At 34.9% G+C, this 13,090-nt stretch overlaps 2 protein-coding genes across 11 annotated transcripts in view; one reads left to right on the top strand and one right to left on the bottom strand.

Annotated features, from left to right (window-relative positions):
* CFAP94 (cilia and flagella associated protein 94) overlaps positions 1-4,240 on the top strand; it is a 59,425-nt gene extending 55,185 nt beyond the window's left edge. For 7 of the 9 annotated variants that reach the window (XM_027593028.1, XM_027593031.1, XM_027593035.1 and 4 more), the window contains 4 exons: positions 448-662; positions 1,441-1,608; positions 3,016-3,129; positions 3,844-4,240. In XM_027593028.1, the coding sequence (XP_027448829.1) occupies positions 448-662; positions 1,441-1,608; positions 3,016-3,129; positions 3,844-4,119 (773 nt within the window). In that variant the 3' untranslated portion in view covers positions 4,120-4,240. Of the gene's footprint in view, positions 1-447; positions 663-1,440; positions 1,609-3,015; positions 3,136-3,843 lie in introns of those variants that run through there. The other 2 variants (XM_027593030.2, XM_027593036.1) reach the window with 2 other exon arrangements.
* Positions 4,117-13,090, bottom strand: part of IRAG2 (inositol 1,4,5-triphosphate receptor associated 2) — an 83,501-nt gene continuing 74,527 nt past the window's right edge. Inside the window, exons 16-22 of one of the 2 annotated variants that reach the window (XM_027593027.2) lie at positions 10,713-10,860; positions 9,773-9,816; positions 8,212-8,274; positions 8,054-8,100; positions 7,669-7,770; positions 5,647-5,754; positions 4,117-4,846 (exon numbers count right to left, since the gene is read on the bottom strand). In XM_027593027.2, the coding sequence (XP_027448828.1) occupies positions 4,603-4,846; positions 5,647-5,754; positions 7,669-7,770; positions 8,054-8,100; positions 8,212-8,274; positions 9,773-9,816; positions 10,713-10,860 (756 nt within the window). In that variant the 3' untranslated portion in view covers positions 4,117-4,602. The remainder of the gene's footprint in view (positions 4,847-5,646; positions 5,755-7,668; positions 7,771-8,053; positions 8,101-8,211; positions 8,275-9,772; positions 9,817-10,712; positions 10,861-13,090) is intronic. The other variant, XM_027593026.2, reaches the window with a different exon arrangement.

A 13,090-nucleotide genomic window follows, 5' to 3' on the forward strand; every position in this document is an offset into this window, starting at 1 on the left:
TAATGGTTGCACACCTGGGTGAATTTACTAAAAATATATACTTAACATGGGTGAATTTTAAAGTTTTTTTTTTTAAAACAAGATGAGGAGGGGTTCTCTAAAGGATTAAGTAATCTAGGAAGAAAGAACTGCATGTGCAGAGGCTCAGTAGTATATGATGCTGTTGGGGGAGGGGGAAAAAAAGCATAGCTAAAACCAGGTGTAGGAAGTGCAAGGGATGAAGCCAGAGACATGAGTCTTCATTCTGAAGGCCTTATATATCATGCTGAGGAGTTTGGATTTGATCCTGTAGACAGTAAGAACCTCCCAGCAAAAGTGGTTTTTGTAGAGATTCTCTTCTAAATGTAAAAGATAAATTTATACACCTTTGCAGTTATTTGGGTGGTTTCATTCATCTTATTTTTGTATAGAAAAAATAAAACTGTTACTCTCTTCCTTATTATGAAGGTAAGCATTGGCAAACTGATGGCATCAGCAATGTCTCTTACAAATCAGAAGAGAGACTTATAACATTCAGCCTAGAAACTTTTGGCCCTGTTACCTTGATTCAAGATTCTCATATTAACATGCCGTTCCAGTCATGGGAACTAAGACCACTTGATGTGAATAAAGTACTTTTGACTGTGACTACAGTATTTACTGAGATTCAAATACAAATTAAGGTAAGTCACAATTATAGCAAGTCACATGAGAGCGGTAAACCGCTTTGATGACAGTAAAAGTATGTCAAAGTAATCAGTCACTGGTGATTTACCTATTGAAATCAGTTATAAATATACTTTGAGCCATAATTTCTAAATGAAATAGTGATTGGATAGGTAATAACATATAACAAGTGATGTGCAAATTTGTACCCTAAAGTTAGTAGAAATAACTAATTATTTAAATAATTTAATAAAATAAATAAACCAATTAATGAAGCTACAAGCCTGCTGCAGTGTGACTTTGAGAGAGTTTTTGATCCACTCTAAAGAGGCTTCCTCCTTAAAACCAGATGAGAGATGTGAACTCTGTACACTTTCAAATTGCCGCTTTGCGAACTTTAAAACTGGATAATTTTGCATTGTTATGTTAAATCTTGTATGTCGAAAAAAATTATCCTTAAAAGTTGCAACATGAATAGCTATCAAATAGCTTTTGTAATTCAATGTGACCATATTCAGTGTTCTTAGATCATAACTCATACAATGGGTGGAGACCTGAGAGATCTTTTAGTCCCTTGATTTGTTCAGATAAAGCCCCCAAAGGGTTGACCGACTGACTGGTTGGGATAACAAGGGAGACTTTATGTGAGACTTCTCAGAGCTGGCCCAAAACATATCCATCCTGCATTCTTTTTAATACAGAATGAGCTAAAAAAAAAAAAAAAAACTAGTATGAAGAACCTAAAGGCTGGAAATGGAATAATGATGTAATTATCTTTCTTCTTATTGAAACTAGGAAAACCTCTGCATGTTAGCATCAATCAAACTAAATAACAAAAAGCATTCCTCTATTTTGGAAGGAAAATGGATGACTCCTATTTCTTTTATTTGTGCTTTGAAAGAAGCTGGATTGAATATCTTCCCTAGTGGACACTCTCATTTTTATGTTGTTATAAATTATAAGGTAAGAACAAATCTTTCCAAATTTAATGTAATGGACATTTAGAATGTTAGCAAGTATTGAATGTTATGTAACTCTTCAGGTACATTTTAGGTTTTCTATATTCACTTACACAGAATTATGGTTAGGAAGGAATAAATGGCAACACCAGAAATCCAGGGTTCTCTCAAGTTTAATAATCTTTCCCAAGAAAGTAAGCCTGTAGTATGATCTTCGTATTGACAAATGGAACCTTACCCACAGCTGGTCAGTGTAGTGCAAAGGTAGTTAGAGCAACTTTGCATTTTGTGTATTTTCTTTCTTCTTCCAGGCTGGATATATGTAAGATTTCTTAAAAGAGTAAATGACTCAGCAGTTTCCCAAACATGACAAATTAGGCAAAATTAAACACATAAAAGGACCACTGATATACAGAACCCACTTCCTTCCGTTTCTTGAGAGAGGCTCCCTGTCTGCATACTGCTTCATGTTACTCATAAGACTTTAGTTAAATAAGATCCTTCCATGTTAAACTGTGTGCTCCATGAGGATGAGGACTGTTCTTTCATCACCTATGATTCTTCTAGCACCTAGCATATTCCTTGAATCAGATGTTTAGTAAATATTTATGATATATAAATGAAGCCAAAGTAGGCTCTAATCATGAAAGATGTTCTTGGCTATAGAACTCGTTTATAATATACCAGAAAATGACAATGTAGGTAGCCATATGACATCTGAAAATAATATCACTAAGAGTGTGTACATATGTGTAGGGAAAAAAAAACACATTGGTTTTAGTAACTCAATTGCCAGTTACTCTACAAATGCTGAATGTTGTGTACTATTCATCTCAATATTTAAGAATTTTTTTTTCTGAATGCTTATATTCTAGGCATTGTTTTAGATGCTTAGGATCCATTAGTGAATAAAACAAAGGTACCTGCCCTCGTGGAGCTTACATTCTAGCAGAGGAAGGCAAAAATATACTAGATAATCTTATATTTTATATGGGAAAAAAAGGGCAGCTAGGAATCATGGGGTTAGGGCAACATAGAGTATCAAATAGGGTATTGGAGGAGGGGGCATTCAATGAGAAGGTAAGATCTGAACAAAACTTGAAGGTGGGGAATTTAGCCAAGTGGAGCTCAGAGAGCAAAAGGAGAAGCAAAGGAGATGATAATGGGAAGTCTGTGGGGGGGGGGGGGGAATGTCTGATTAGAGAGGCCCTTGTAGGTCATTGTTAGGACTTTGGCTTCTCTTCTGAGAAGAGAAAGGCAACACCATTGCCCTGTTCTGACAGAGTTGTCATATCATCTGACTTACATTTTAAATGGATTTTTCTGTGTTGAGAAGCAACTGTAGGAGGCCAAAGATGGAAGTCTTGTTGAAAGGCTCTATGATCAGCTCTATTTGTTTTTATATTGACAGGATCCTTTAGTAGAAATGAAAGCTTATCGACAACTGGCCCTGTTAAGTTCTGCTTTTGCATTTGGTTGGAGCAAGTGGAATACAGTATGTAATTCAAAAAAAGTTATAGTTAAGGTATAGTATGTAAAAACCCATAAAACTACTTTGTCCTCCAAAAGAAGATACTCAAAAGCTAAATGAATGTAGGCCATGCTTTCTCCTCTTGGAAAGGTGAAAAAAATTAACATCCAAAATAGTTTTAAAACTTCACTTTTGTTTATTTTGTCAAAGATATAAAACCAAACTATATAAAGGTTATGCCTTCATTGTCCATTATGGTATCAAACACTCTTGACTTCAGGCTAGCGTCCTTATAACTCTTTACATCAACATGAGAACAGATGGAAGCTTTTAATGTGAATATATCTATGATTCACAAACTTTTTCCTCAGAGACAGGCCTCCAATTTAGCATTTGGCACATTTACTACTGCCTGATGAAAAAGATAACAAATTCTAAAAGCTGATGAATGTTTTAGCATGAGCCTCCATATTTACTTGTGTGTTGTGTGTTTCTCCCACTTGAATATCAGCTACTTGAGGATAGGATTTTATTGTTGCAGCTGTTAATATGTATTTTTCTTTGTTGTTATATCCCCAGCACCTCGAACCTTCCCTGCACCTGGTAGCTACTCAATAAATCTCTGTTGAATGATAAGCTCCATACAAACATGGTTTAAGAATGTTTCTTTTATATTAGCAATTTTGGGGACTGAGTTCAAATTATACTCTGCCAAAATACCTAAAAGAAGAACTATTAATGGATTTCTCTAATTTTCTTTTTCTTTAGCTGAAGGAACACCTTACTGAAGAACCTACTCAGAAACCTAATTGGACCAATTTAATGTTTAGTGGTGACAGAGCGCAAAGGCTCAAGATCAATGAAAACAGTGAGGCATTCTCTGAAGCCCTTCAGGAGGAAACTGAGTTTCATTCTACTTTATATCACATGGTTAAGGATTTTGCTTCCAAAAAAGCAATGGAAAAAATTAGGAGCTCCAACTGTCAGTTTATTGACTCTGTGTGCTATATGCTACTCTCAACTAGATTACTCAGCTATTCTTAATCCCCACTGATAAATTTTATGCAGTATGTAGAATCAAGCAACTTGGAGCAAAATCAGGTATTTCTTCAATAAAATGTAATGAGTGAATATATTTCAAGAGGTTATTAAAATTTAATAAGCATTTTATACTCAAATTTTATTTTTTAAAAAGTGGGTTTTTTCCCCCCCTATGAATATTTGGCCTACTGAGACTTCCACTTTTCACTCTAGGAAGACTTGAGGTTCTTTATTTCAATAAATTTTAACAAACAATATATAATATCTCCTCCTCAAAAAGCTCATTAAAAATTATAGGCAGGCTTCCTCCCCATTGTATTTTAGCCAGAGAGGAAAATCGCAGAAACAGGGAATGTAAAATACCTTACAGTCCTTCTGAGACCCTCTGGTTCAATGCTATAATTTCCCAGCTAAAAATGACTAATTTACGAAGTTCAGATACTGAAACTTTAAAAATCAAGACACACACATCAAGATGTGCTCTAGTCACACTGGTGGTGGTCCATTGTGTTGGAGTCTGGTAAACGGCCACAAGATTTGTTCTAGAGACACCCAGGAGTCCCCATCTGGTGTGGGAGCAGCATCCACAGACTTTTGGAAAAATCGTCCTGTGAGGAAGCTCATCAAAGCTGCAAACAGTACAATGAATGCAACAGAAAGCCAGAGTGCCTTATTCGCCTTTCTGAAGGAAGTCTTGAGATTTGTTGCCCATGAAGCTACTGTGTCATAACTATAAGGAAAATACAAATTCAGAATCTGGTAATAGCAACAATCTGTTATTAGAAACACTTCTTTTGCCAACAATACCAGTCAAGTCATCGATCTGTCCTACCTACCACAAACATTGCCTTATAATAAGCTACATAATGTGACCTGCTATCTTGGTTTAGGCCACAATTTGCCCCACTCCCACCCCAATAATTTTTAGAATTAAAGAAATGATTTAGAGTTAAGAAATGCTATGGTGATGATCTGAAAATTAGGTGACTCGGGCATTATTTAACTCCTAACAAGAACATTTGAGTATTTATCTCATTCCTTCAATCAGGTAAGGCATCTTAAATTCCTACAGTAGTAGAAACAAAAATGTTATTTACTGAGTAGAGCATGATATGTGTGTATATACATATGTCACTTATTTCTCACCATACCCTGGACTTGTGCTATATTGAAATTTAAACTATTTTTAGTTTAAGAAATGAGACACACAAGAAAAGCTTATTATAACATCAACTAAGTCTTAGCATTTTACATGTACTACTATTGTCATCCCTATCTTCTAGATGAAGAAATTGCCACTCAAAAGAAGATGAACTTGCCTAGGCCCCTCTGCTCCAGGACCAAGGTCCTATCAGTGTGACCTATTACGGGGTCAGGGATAACTCCGGTAGACCATGTGAAGTTTGTTTTTTTTTTATCTTAAATTTAACAATTTGACAGGTCTTTTAGTACTTTAAGATTAACCTGTTAACCCTGCCTCATCTTTCCCCATTCCACAAAAATGGTATCATTAGCAAGCAGACAACTTACATTGAAGAACCATCCCATTTTGATGGATTATTTCTCTTTTCAGAAAGACTTGGCTTCCTTGTCCTCTCTACTGTTTCTTCTCCAGGTGGTTCTGAGTCATCTTTAGTTCTGTAAATAAGTATTATGTTTAAATATTTGAAATAAATATTTGAAACTATGGATAATATACCAGATTATTTATAAAATATTGCTAATTTTTATTGTTTACTAAAGAGGTTCTCAGGTATTTTTCTTTAGAAAGATTTGCTATATAATTCTAAAATCAAATCACTAAATTTTTATTTATAGGAATTTAATTTTAAAAACTTGCTATATTTAGAAAAATGTTTGTTGTAGGAAGTTGGGATACTAGCCAAAGGATAAGTAAAAAGGAGAAATTTACAAAGAACATGTAGAAGTTCGTCAGTTATCACCACTCATAATTAACCGGTGTTATTAACCTGTGATTTCTTTCCCTGCTTGTGTATAGTAACTAAACTTTAAAAAACAAAGATGAGTATTTCTTCCTCTGTATTGTTTTTATTCAACATATGGTAAAATTTTTCTCCTTCTACCCCATAATATATTAACAGTGGATTTTATGCTAAACTGGAGTAATATCAAGTGTCATTTCTTCTTTAAAAACCTTAATTTTAAAAGTGTTTATTTAATGAGCTGGGGAATATAAATTGGATCAAATGTATTTTAAATAAAATCATATTATCTAAAGAGTTTTTCCTTTAACCTGAACATAATTTGTTTCATTATCATGTTTACTGATGAGTTCCTAGTTGGATTTGAATTTTGAAATTCCAAGCTAATAATGCTCTATTACCAAAGGCAACTGTTTCTCAAAGTTTTTTTTTCTTCTTGGACGTCTATAGGGAATGTATGTGGCTAGTTTTAGTTTTTAAAGGAAACCTGGCCCAGGGCGACTGCATGGCAGTTGGTTGAATGTAGACTCTTGATTTTGGTTCAGGTCATGATCTTGGGGTTGTGGGATCGAGCCCCACGTTGGGCTCCATGCTCAGTGGGAATCTGCGTGTCCCTCTCCCTCTGCTCCTCCCCCAACTTGCATGCTCTCTCGAAAATAAATACATAAAATCTTAAAAAAGAAAAGGCCCAACATACTGAATTCTTGTAAGATTCTCAAGATTTCAGTCTTTTGTTCACTAAGACTTCTCAGTAGAAATCATACCATACTAACAAAAAGCAAATAATAGATTGTAATCTTTTGAAGAAAACTTGTTTTTTTTAACCCAGATCAGAAAAATCCATTATGTTAACTCTAAATCTGAAAATGGTTTTCAGCACATGCAGTAGGCTCCCAGGATTATTTTAAAAACAAACACAAAACCTGAGGGTAGGCACTACGTCTTACTCATCATTATACCCCTGAGGATTGAGTTTGGTATCTACCACATAGTAGGCAGGTATGAACATGTATAAAATGAACATAAAATCATTTCATTAAGATCTCTACAGATGAGGAAACAGAAACCAAATAAAGTTAAACAATTGGTCCAATGTCACTCCAGGAGTTAGAGGCAACATTTCTTCCGGTCCCTCCTCTGCCCTCTACCTATTGCTACACTTCCACAGCAATATAGAGTTTTGTTTCTCCTACTGTTCATTTACATAGAGAAAATAGATGTATATACAATACACATATATTACATATGTGGCTACATGTTACATATAATTCATGTTTTGTTTTGTTTTTCCATCTAAGTAGATGGACATTTTACTTCTGTGGCTCTTTATTGACCTTTCTCCCTGATGACCAGATACCTATACAGGAAAAAAATAATCTTCACAATTCTGGCAAATTTCAGTGTCTAACTTAAGACCTCAAACCTTACAGTTTTGAGTGCTACAAGAGTAAATGTATTTGCAAATAACATTTATGCAATGCACTATGGTTTATAAAAGTCTTAATTCTGTTTTGAATAATGCAGCATTATCTCATTTCCATGGAATAAAAGTGATCGCCACTATTTCCCAGCTCACATCAGGTTAACACACACACCAAGCTTTACCTACTTTAGTTCACATTTTTCTTCTTCAGCATCTGCCCAGGAATAGGTGCTAATAAATCGATGTAATGAGGGACGGTGTTCACTCTGCTTTGATCCCAAAATACGCCTAAGTAAAGATGATTATAGCCTCTTGTCAAATTAAATACATCTGTAGCCATTATCAATTTATTTCCTACTACCTAAATTAATACAAAAATTATATGTTCTATTTTTTGTTGGCACACTCACATACTTCATAATAAAATTTCATGATTATACACCTATTTTATAATTATTGTGCATATACCCTGTGCAAATCAAATGTTACTTTATTACTTATTGCACACATTTACTTCAGTCAATTATAAAACAGTAGGGTTCCCAAAGAGCAACCATAAAATTACACTTACCAGCTGCTTGACCTCCTACTGAATCGGTCATTTTCCATCCCAGGCACCTTTAAATTTCAGATGTTAAAGAAATAATGAAATATGACTTTAGTGAAGTTTGTTTTTGTTATATGAAAATGAATTTGCTTTTGATTAAGAACACTTAGGAATTTGCTTACCATTCCTGCATTTCCAATATTTCTGGGCAAAGAGGCAATGGTCACCCTTCGGAGAGAAGATGGCTACCCGAGGAAGGCAAAGGTACATTTAGAAAACTATCAGTATTTTCTCACTGGATACAACACTAATGGGTATCCTTGTGCATACACATCCCTGCATTTGACCACTGCTGAGTTAACCTGTGGACATATTTTGTTATGGCCAAATTGCCTTCCAGAAATATTGTACCAGTTTATACTCTACCTTCTCCAAGACTGGATGACTATAATTTTTGCCAAATAAAGTTTCTTGTTTAGTTTTCTGGTGACATTGAACACTTTTTTTATGTGAATAATCATGTATATATCTGCTCTGGGAACTGTATGATCATTGCCCATATTAATGTTATTAATGATAATTCTGGCAGAAGTTTTTTTCATTGTTAATGCAGCTGAATCTATCTTTTGCTATCATTTATTTTATGCTGAGGCTTTCCCAACTCGAGGAGATACATGTGCACCTATTTTCTAGCTGTTTTTTTCATGGTTTCATCTTTTCCATTTAAGACATTTAAAGATGGGCAGGATATTTTGATAAATGGATGAGTTTATTTATCAGCCTCAGATTTGCATAGGAAAATGTTAAACTTTAGAAATCAAAGTAGTATATAAGTACAACTTCAGGAAATAAAAAATATATTAAATGTAGGAAATAAGCTAAAGAAGCTTAAGGTGAATCCTTTTCTTAAACCACCATTCCTAATTTCATAGGTTAGCTGAGTATCAAGAATATCAAATTGCAATCCAAGAAATTTGGGTTCTCACCATGGTTCTGCTACTATATGATCGTAACTAATCACTTAACTTCTGTGAAAGTGATTTTCCTCATCTGTGAAAAAGATTTGGATGGAATGATTTTAAAGTCTCTCGCTCAAAAATTCTGTGAAATCCTGATTTTCAAACTGGCAAAAACTGCTGGTTGACTTCCAATATTCCATTTCCCCCCTTTTTATTTGGTAAAGAGCACCTTGATTTTCAGTTAGGCACAAAAGCCTCCAGATATAAAAATGGATTTTCTAGTCTTTCAGCCAAGAATGACAAGGAAATGTTATTTGGGACTTCTAGGAATTGTCATTAGAGGGAGAGGGAACACTTGTTTTTATGTCTTCCTTTTTCTTAGAATGTGACTGGATGTAATGACCAGAACTTGGTGCCCCCTGTACTGATGGAGCCACCCTAGACCATGAGGTGGAAGCAGAGGCCTGAGGGTGATGAAGCAGCAAGAGGAGACTGGGCCCTGTGGATTTCGTGAAGCCACTCTACCATTTTTGGACTGCCTATTTCCATCTCCAGTTTTACATGAGAGAGAAACTATCTGGCTTTCCTCTTGCTTTCAGACAAACTTAAATGATGTACAAATATAGTAAGAAGTATAAAAGCATACATATATAAACTTAAACATGCGTATGCATATCTACATAAATATACATGATTTACATTTAAAACCGTGTTGTTTCAAATAATATCTTAAAACCATCTCATCCATAACATTTGATAGACTGTTAAGTCAACTAGTAATTACCTTGGAGTTTAGGGAAGATGAACGTTTTTTAATTTGGCAGTCATCTGAAAGGAAAAACACATTGGCACATTTGAGGAATTACATAAGCAATTTATTGCAATGGTCTTATTTCTTAACAAAGAAAAGCAATAGTCAGAAATATTTAAGACCCTAAAGACTACTGAACAGTAAAGATATCTGGTTATCATTTGGTGACTCATAACAATTACCATCTGAATACTGTCCTCTATGTCACTATATATGCCCACAATGCTTACCCAGCACATAGGAGATGCTACATGGATATAGGCTGAATAAATGAATCCAAAACTATAGATCAGAAGGTTATCAAATATGATTACTTTTCCTAGAAAAGGGAAGAGATCATTAAAATAACTCTGCTCAGAAAAGTTCACATTATTTAAAATAAAACTATTACAAGACTTATATAAACCTTATATTTTAAGGTATTTCCCATGGCCTGAGATGTGTCCTTATTTTCCAATCCGTCTGCCAGCTTACTATGCCAGAGTCATTCCTTCTTCAAGAAATAGAAAACCATTGTTGATGAGAGTGGCTCATTTAATTTATTGTGCTTTGCTTTGTGTGTGGAGAAAGAGCCAATTCTAACATACCCTAAGTAGGAGAACATTAGAGTCAACTCAGTGGGTTGGATGAAATATATTCTCAAAAAAAAAAAAAAGAAAAATATATTCTCTCATCTCAGCAATCTAAATTAATTTAATGAATTTTTGGTGTCATTACCAAAGAATCCTCCTTGTGTCCCAACCTGTTTTCTAACTTACATTTTACTTGGGGCTATATAAATAACAGGAATGAATTATTATTCTAACATAACCTTAACCTAAGAGTTTTATACTAAAGACATAAGAATTAGTAAGAAAGAGAATGAAAGGAGAATCTTAGAAAAACATAACTGATACCATTAAACTTTTATTACCTTCATCTTCAAGAGGGTTAAAAGACCTTTCATTTTGCAGAAGAACCTGTTTCAGTTCTTCTAATTCAGCATGCTCTTTGGCATACATTCTCTTCAGGTTTTCTACATGCTGAATCATCACTTCAACTGCTTTACTAACTCGGCTTTCCTAGTAGAAAAAAAAGTAAATTTACATTGAAAATATTATTCTTGATATCCAGTTAAAAAATGATTAGACACATACATCTATCTTCACTCCATCACCAAATCTCACTAAAATTACAATGAAGTGGTTTTGTTTGTTTTAAAAGACACAGAACAAATAGAAGAGGGTATAATGAAATTTTGAAAGCCTGCTAGTAGTAGGACTAGTGGTGAATGACTAAGACCTGAAAAACCTGAGCCCTAAGAAAAAGTAGGAAAAGCCTACAAGCAACCTGGGCTGCATCACAGAAAGCCATACAGGCTCAGGAATTAGTGGTGCCTCTGGAATTAAGTGTGAAGGTAGATATGTGAACAGAAGAAATGGTTGAAAACCTGCAGAAAAAGTGATTAGATCTGCAGATCTCCTCCCTTATTCAGGCCAACTGAGCAACTTTCCTTCACCACTTTGCTGAAAGACTATAAATGTTGGATATCGAGAGAGAGAGAGAGAGAGAGAAACAGAGAGCCTGTGGATCGCACAGTAAGAGTTGATGGTGAATGGATCATAGAGAAAAGAATAGGTTTAGGCAAAAGTCTGTATACATATTGAATACTGAGATTCCTAGCCTGATTTCTTCTTCCAACTTGCAAACACAGGTAGCCAGGCTTATACTCACAAAGCAGGCAATTGGAAGATTTTCCTCTGAGGAATCTAACGTAGCAAGATAAAAGTCTTAAAACTACTGACATCAAGAATATCCCAGTGAAACATCCCAGTTTGTGTGAAACTCAGAGCCAATGAGAACCCTCCCCACCCTACATTCAGCTATACAGCTCCTATTCAGCTATATAGTGGATCATCACTAGTCAGAGGAAAGCCTCTACCATGAAAGGAAAATCAACACAGAAAAAACGCAAGCTGGAGGAGATCAACTACAGAAAAGCTTCAAGGGAAATAGCAATATCTTCAGAGTTAATAAGTATTACATCCATGAAATAAGAACAAGATAAAGAAAGCTACATGCTAAGAATAAAAAGAATCTAGGAATTAAAAATATGACAAAAATACATAACTCAATATAATAGTTTCGAGGTAAGGTTGAGGAAATCTCCCTGAAACTAGAGCAAAAAAATTGAAAGGCAGAAAAGAGATGAAAAAGGACCTGTTCAGGAGATCCAACAGACAAAAAAAACAGGAACTCAAGAAAGCATAGAAAATTCCACAAAATGTGGAAAAGGAAATAATTCAAAAAATCTCTAGAACTCAAGAACATAATTTGCCAGCTTATATCCATTCAGGGTCTAAAACAGTACATGAAAATAAACTCAAATTTCAGTTAACATATAGTGTAATACTGGTTTCAGGAGAATTTGGTGATTCATCACTTAGCATATGACACCCAGTGTTCATCACAAGTGCCCTCCTTAATACACATCACCCATTTTGTCCATCCCCCCCTACCCTCCAGCAACCCTGTTTGTTCTCTATAGTTGAGAGTCTCCTTAATGGTTTGCCCCCCTCTTTTTTTCTATTCCCTATGTTCATCTGTTTTGCTTCTTAAAATCCACAGATGAGTGAAATCATATGGTATTTGCCTTTCTCTGATTATCTTATTTTGCTTAGCATAATACCCTCTAGCTCCATCCACTTGGTGGATGCACCAGTTTGCATTACCACCAACAGTATAAAAGATTCCCCTTTCTCCATATCCTCCCCAACGTCTGTTGTTTCCTGTGTTAATTTTACCCATTTGGACAGGTGTGAGGAGGTCTCTCATTGTAGTTTTGATGTTTATTTCCCTGATGATGGGTGATGTTGAGCATCTTTTGTCTGTTAGCCATCTGGATGTCTTCTTTGGAAAAGTGTCTATTCATGTCTTCTGCCCATTTCTTACCTGTATTGTTTTCTGGGTATTGAGTTTGATAAGTTCTTTATAGATTTTGGATACTAACCCTTTATCAGATATGTCATTTGCAAATAGCTTTTCCCATTCCAAAGGTTACCTTTTACATTTGTTAATTGTTTCCTTCACTGATTCAATTTCATTACATCCTTCTGTTCAGATTTTCTACGTCTTCCTGATTCAATTTTGGAAGATTTATGTTTCTAGGAATTTATCCATTTCTCCTATGTTGTCCAATTTGTTGGTATATAATATTTTATAATAGTTTCTTATAATCCTTTGTATTTTTGTGATGTCAGTTGTTATTCCTTCTTTCCCCTGATTTTGAGCCTCTCTTTTTATCTTAATGAG

Source organism: Zalophus californianus, chromosome 9 (assembly GCF_009762305.2).
Source record: "Zalophus californianus isolate mZalCal1 chromosome 9, mZalCal1.pri.v2, whole genome shotgun sequence".
NCBI classification, from domain to species: Eukaryota; Metazoa; Chordata; class Mammalia; order Carnivora; family Otariidae; genus Zalophus; species Zalophus californianus.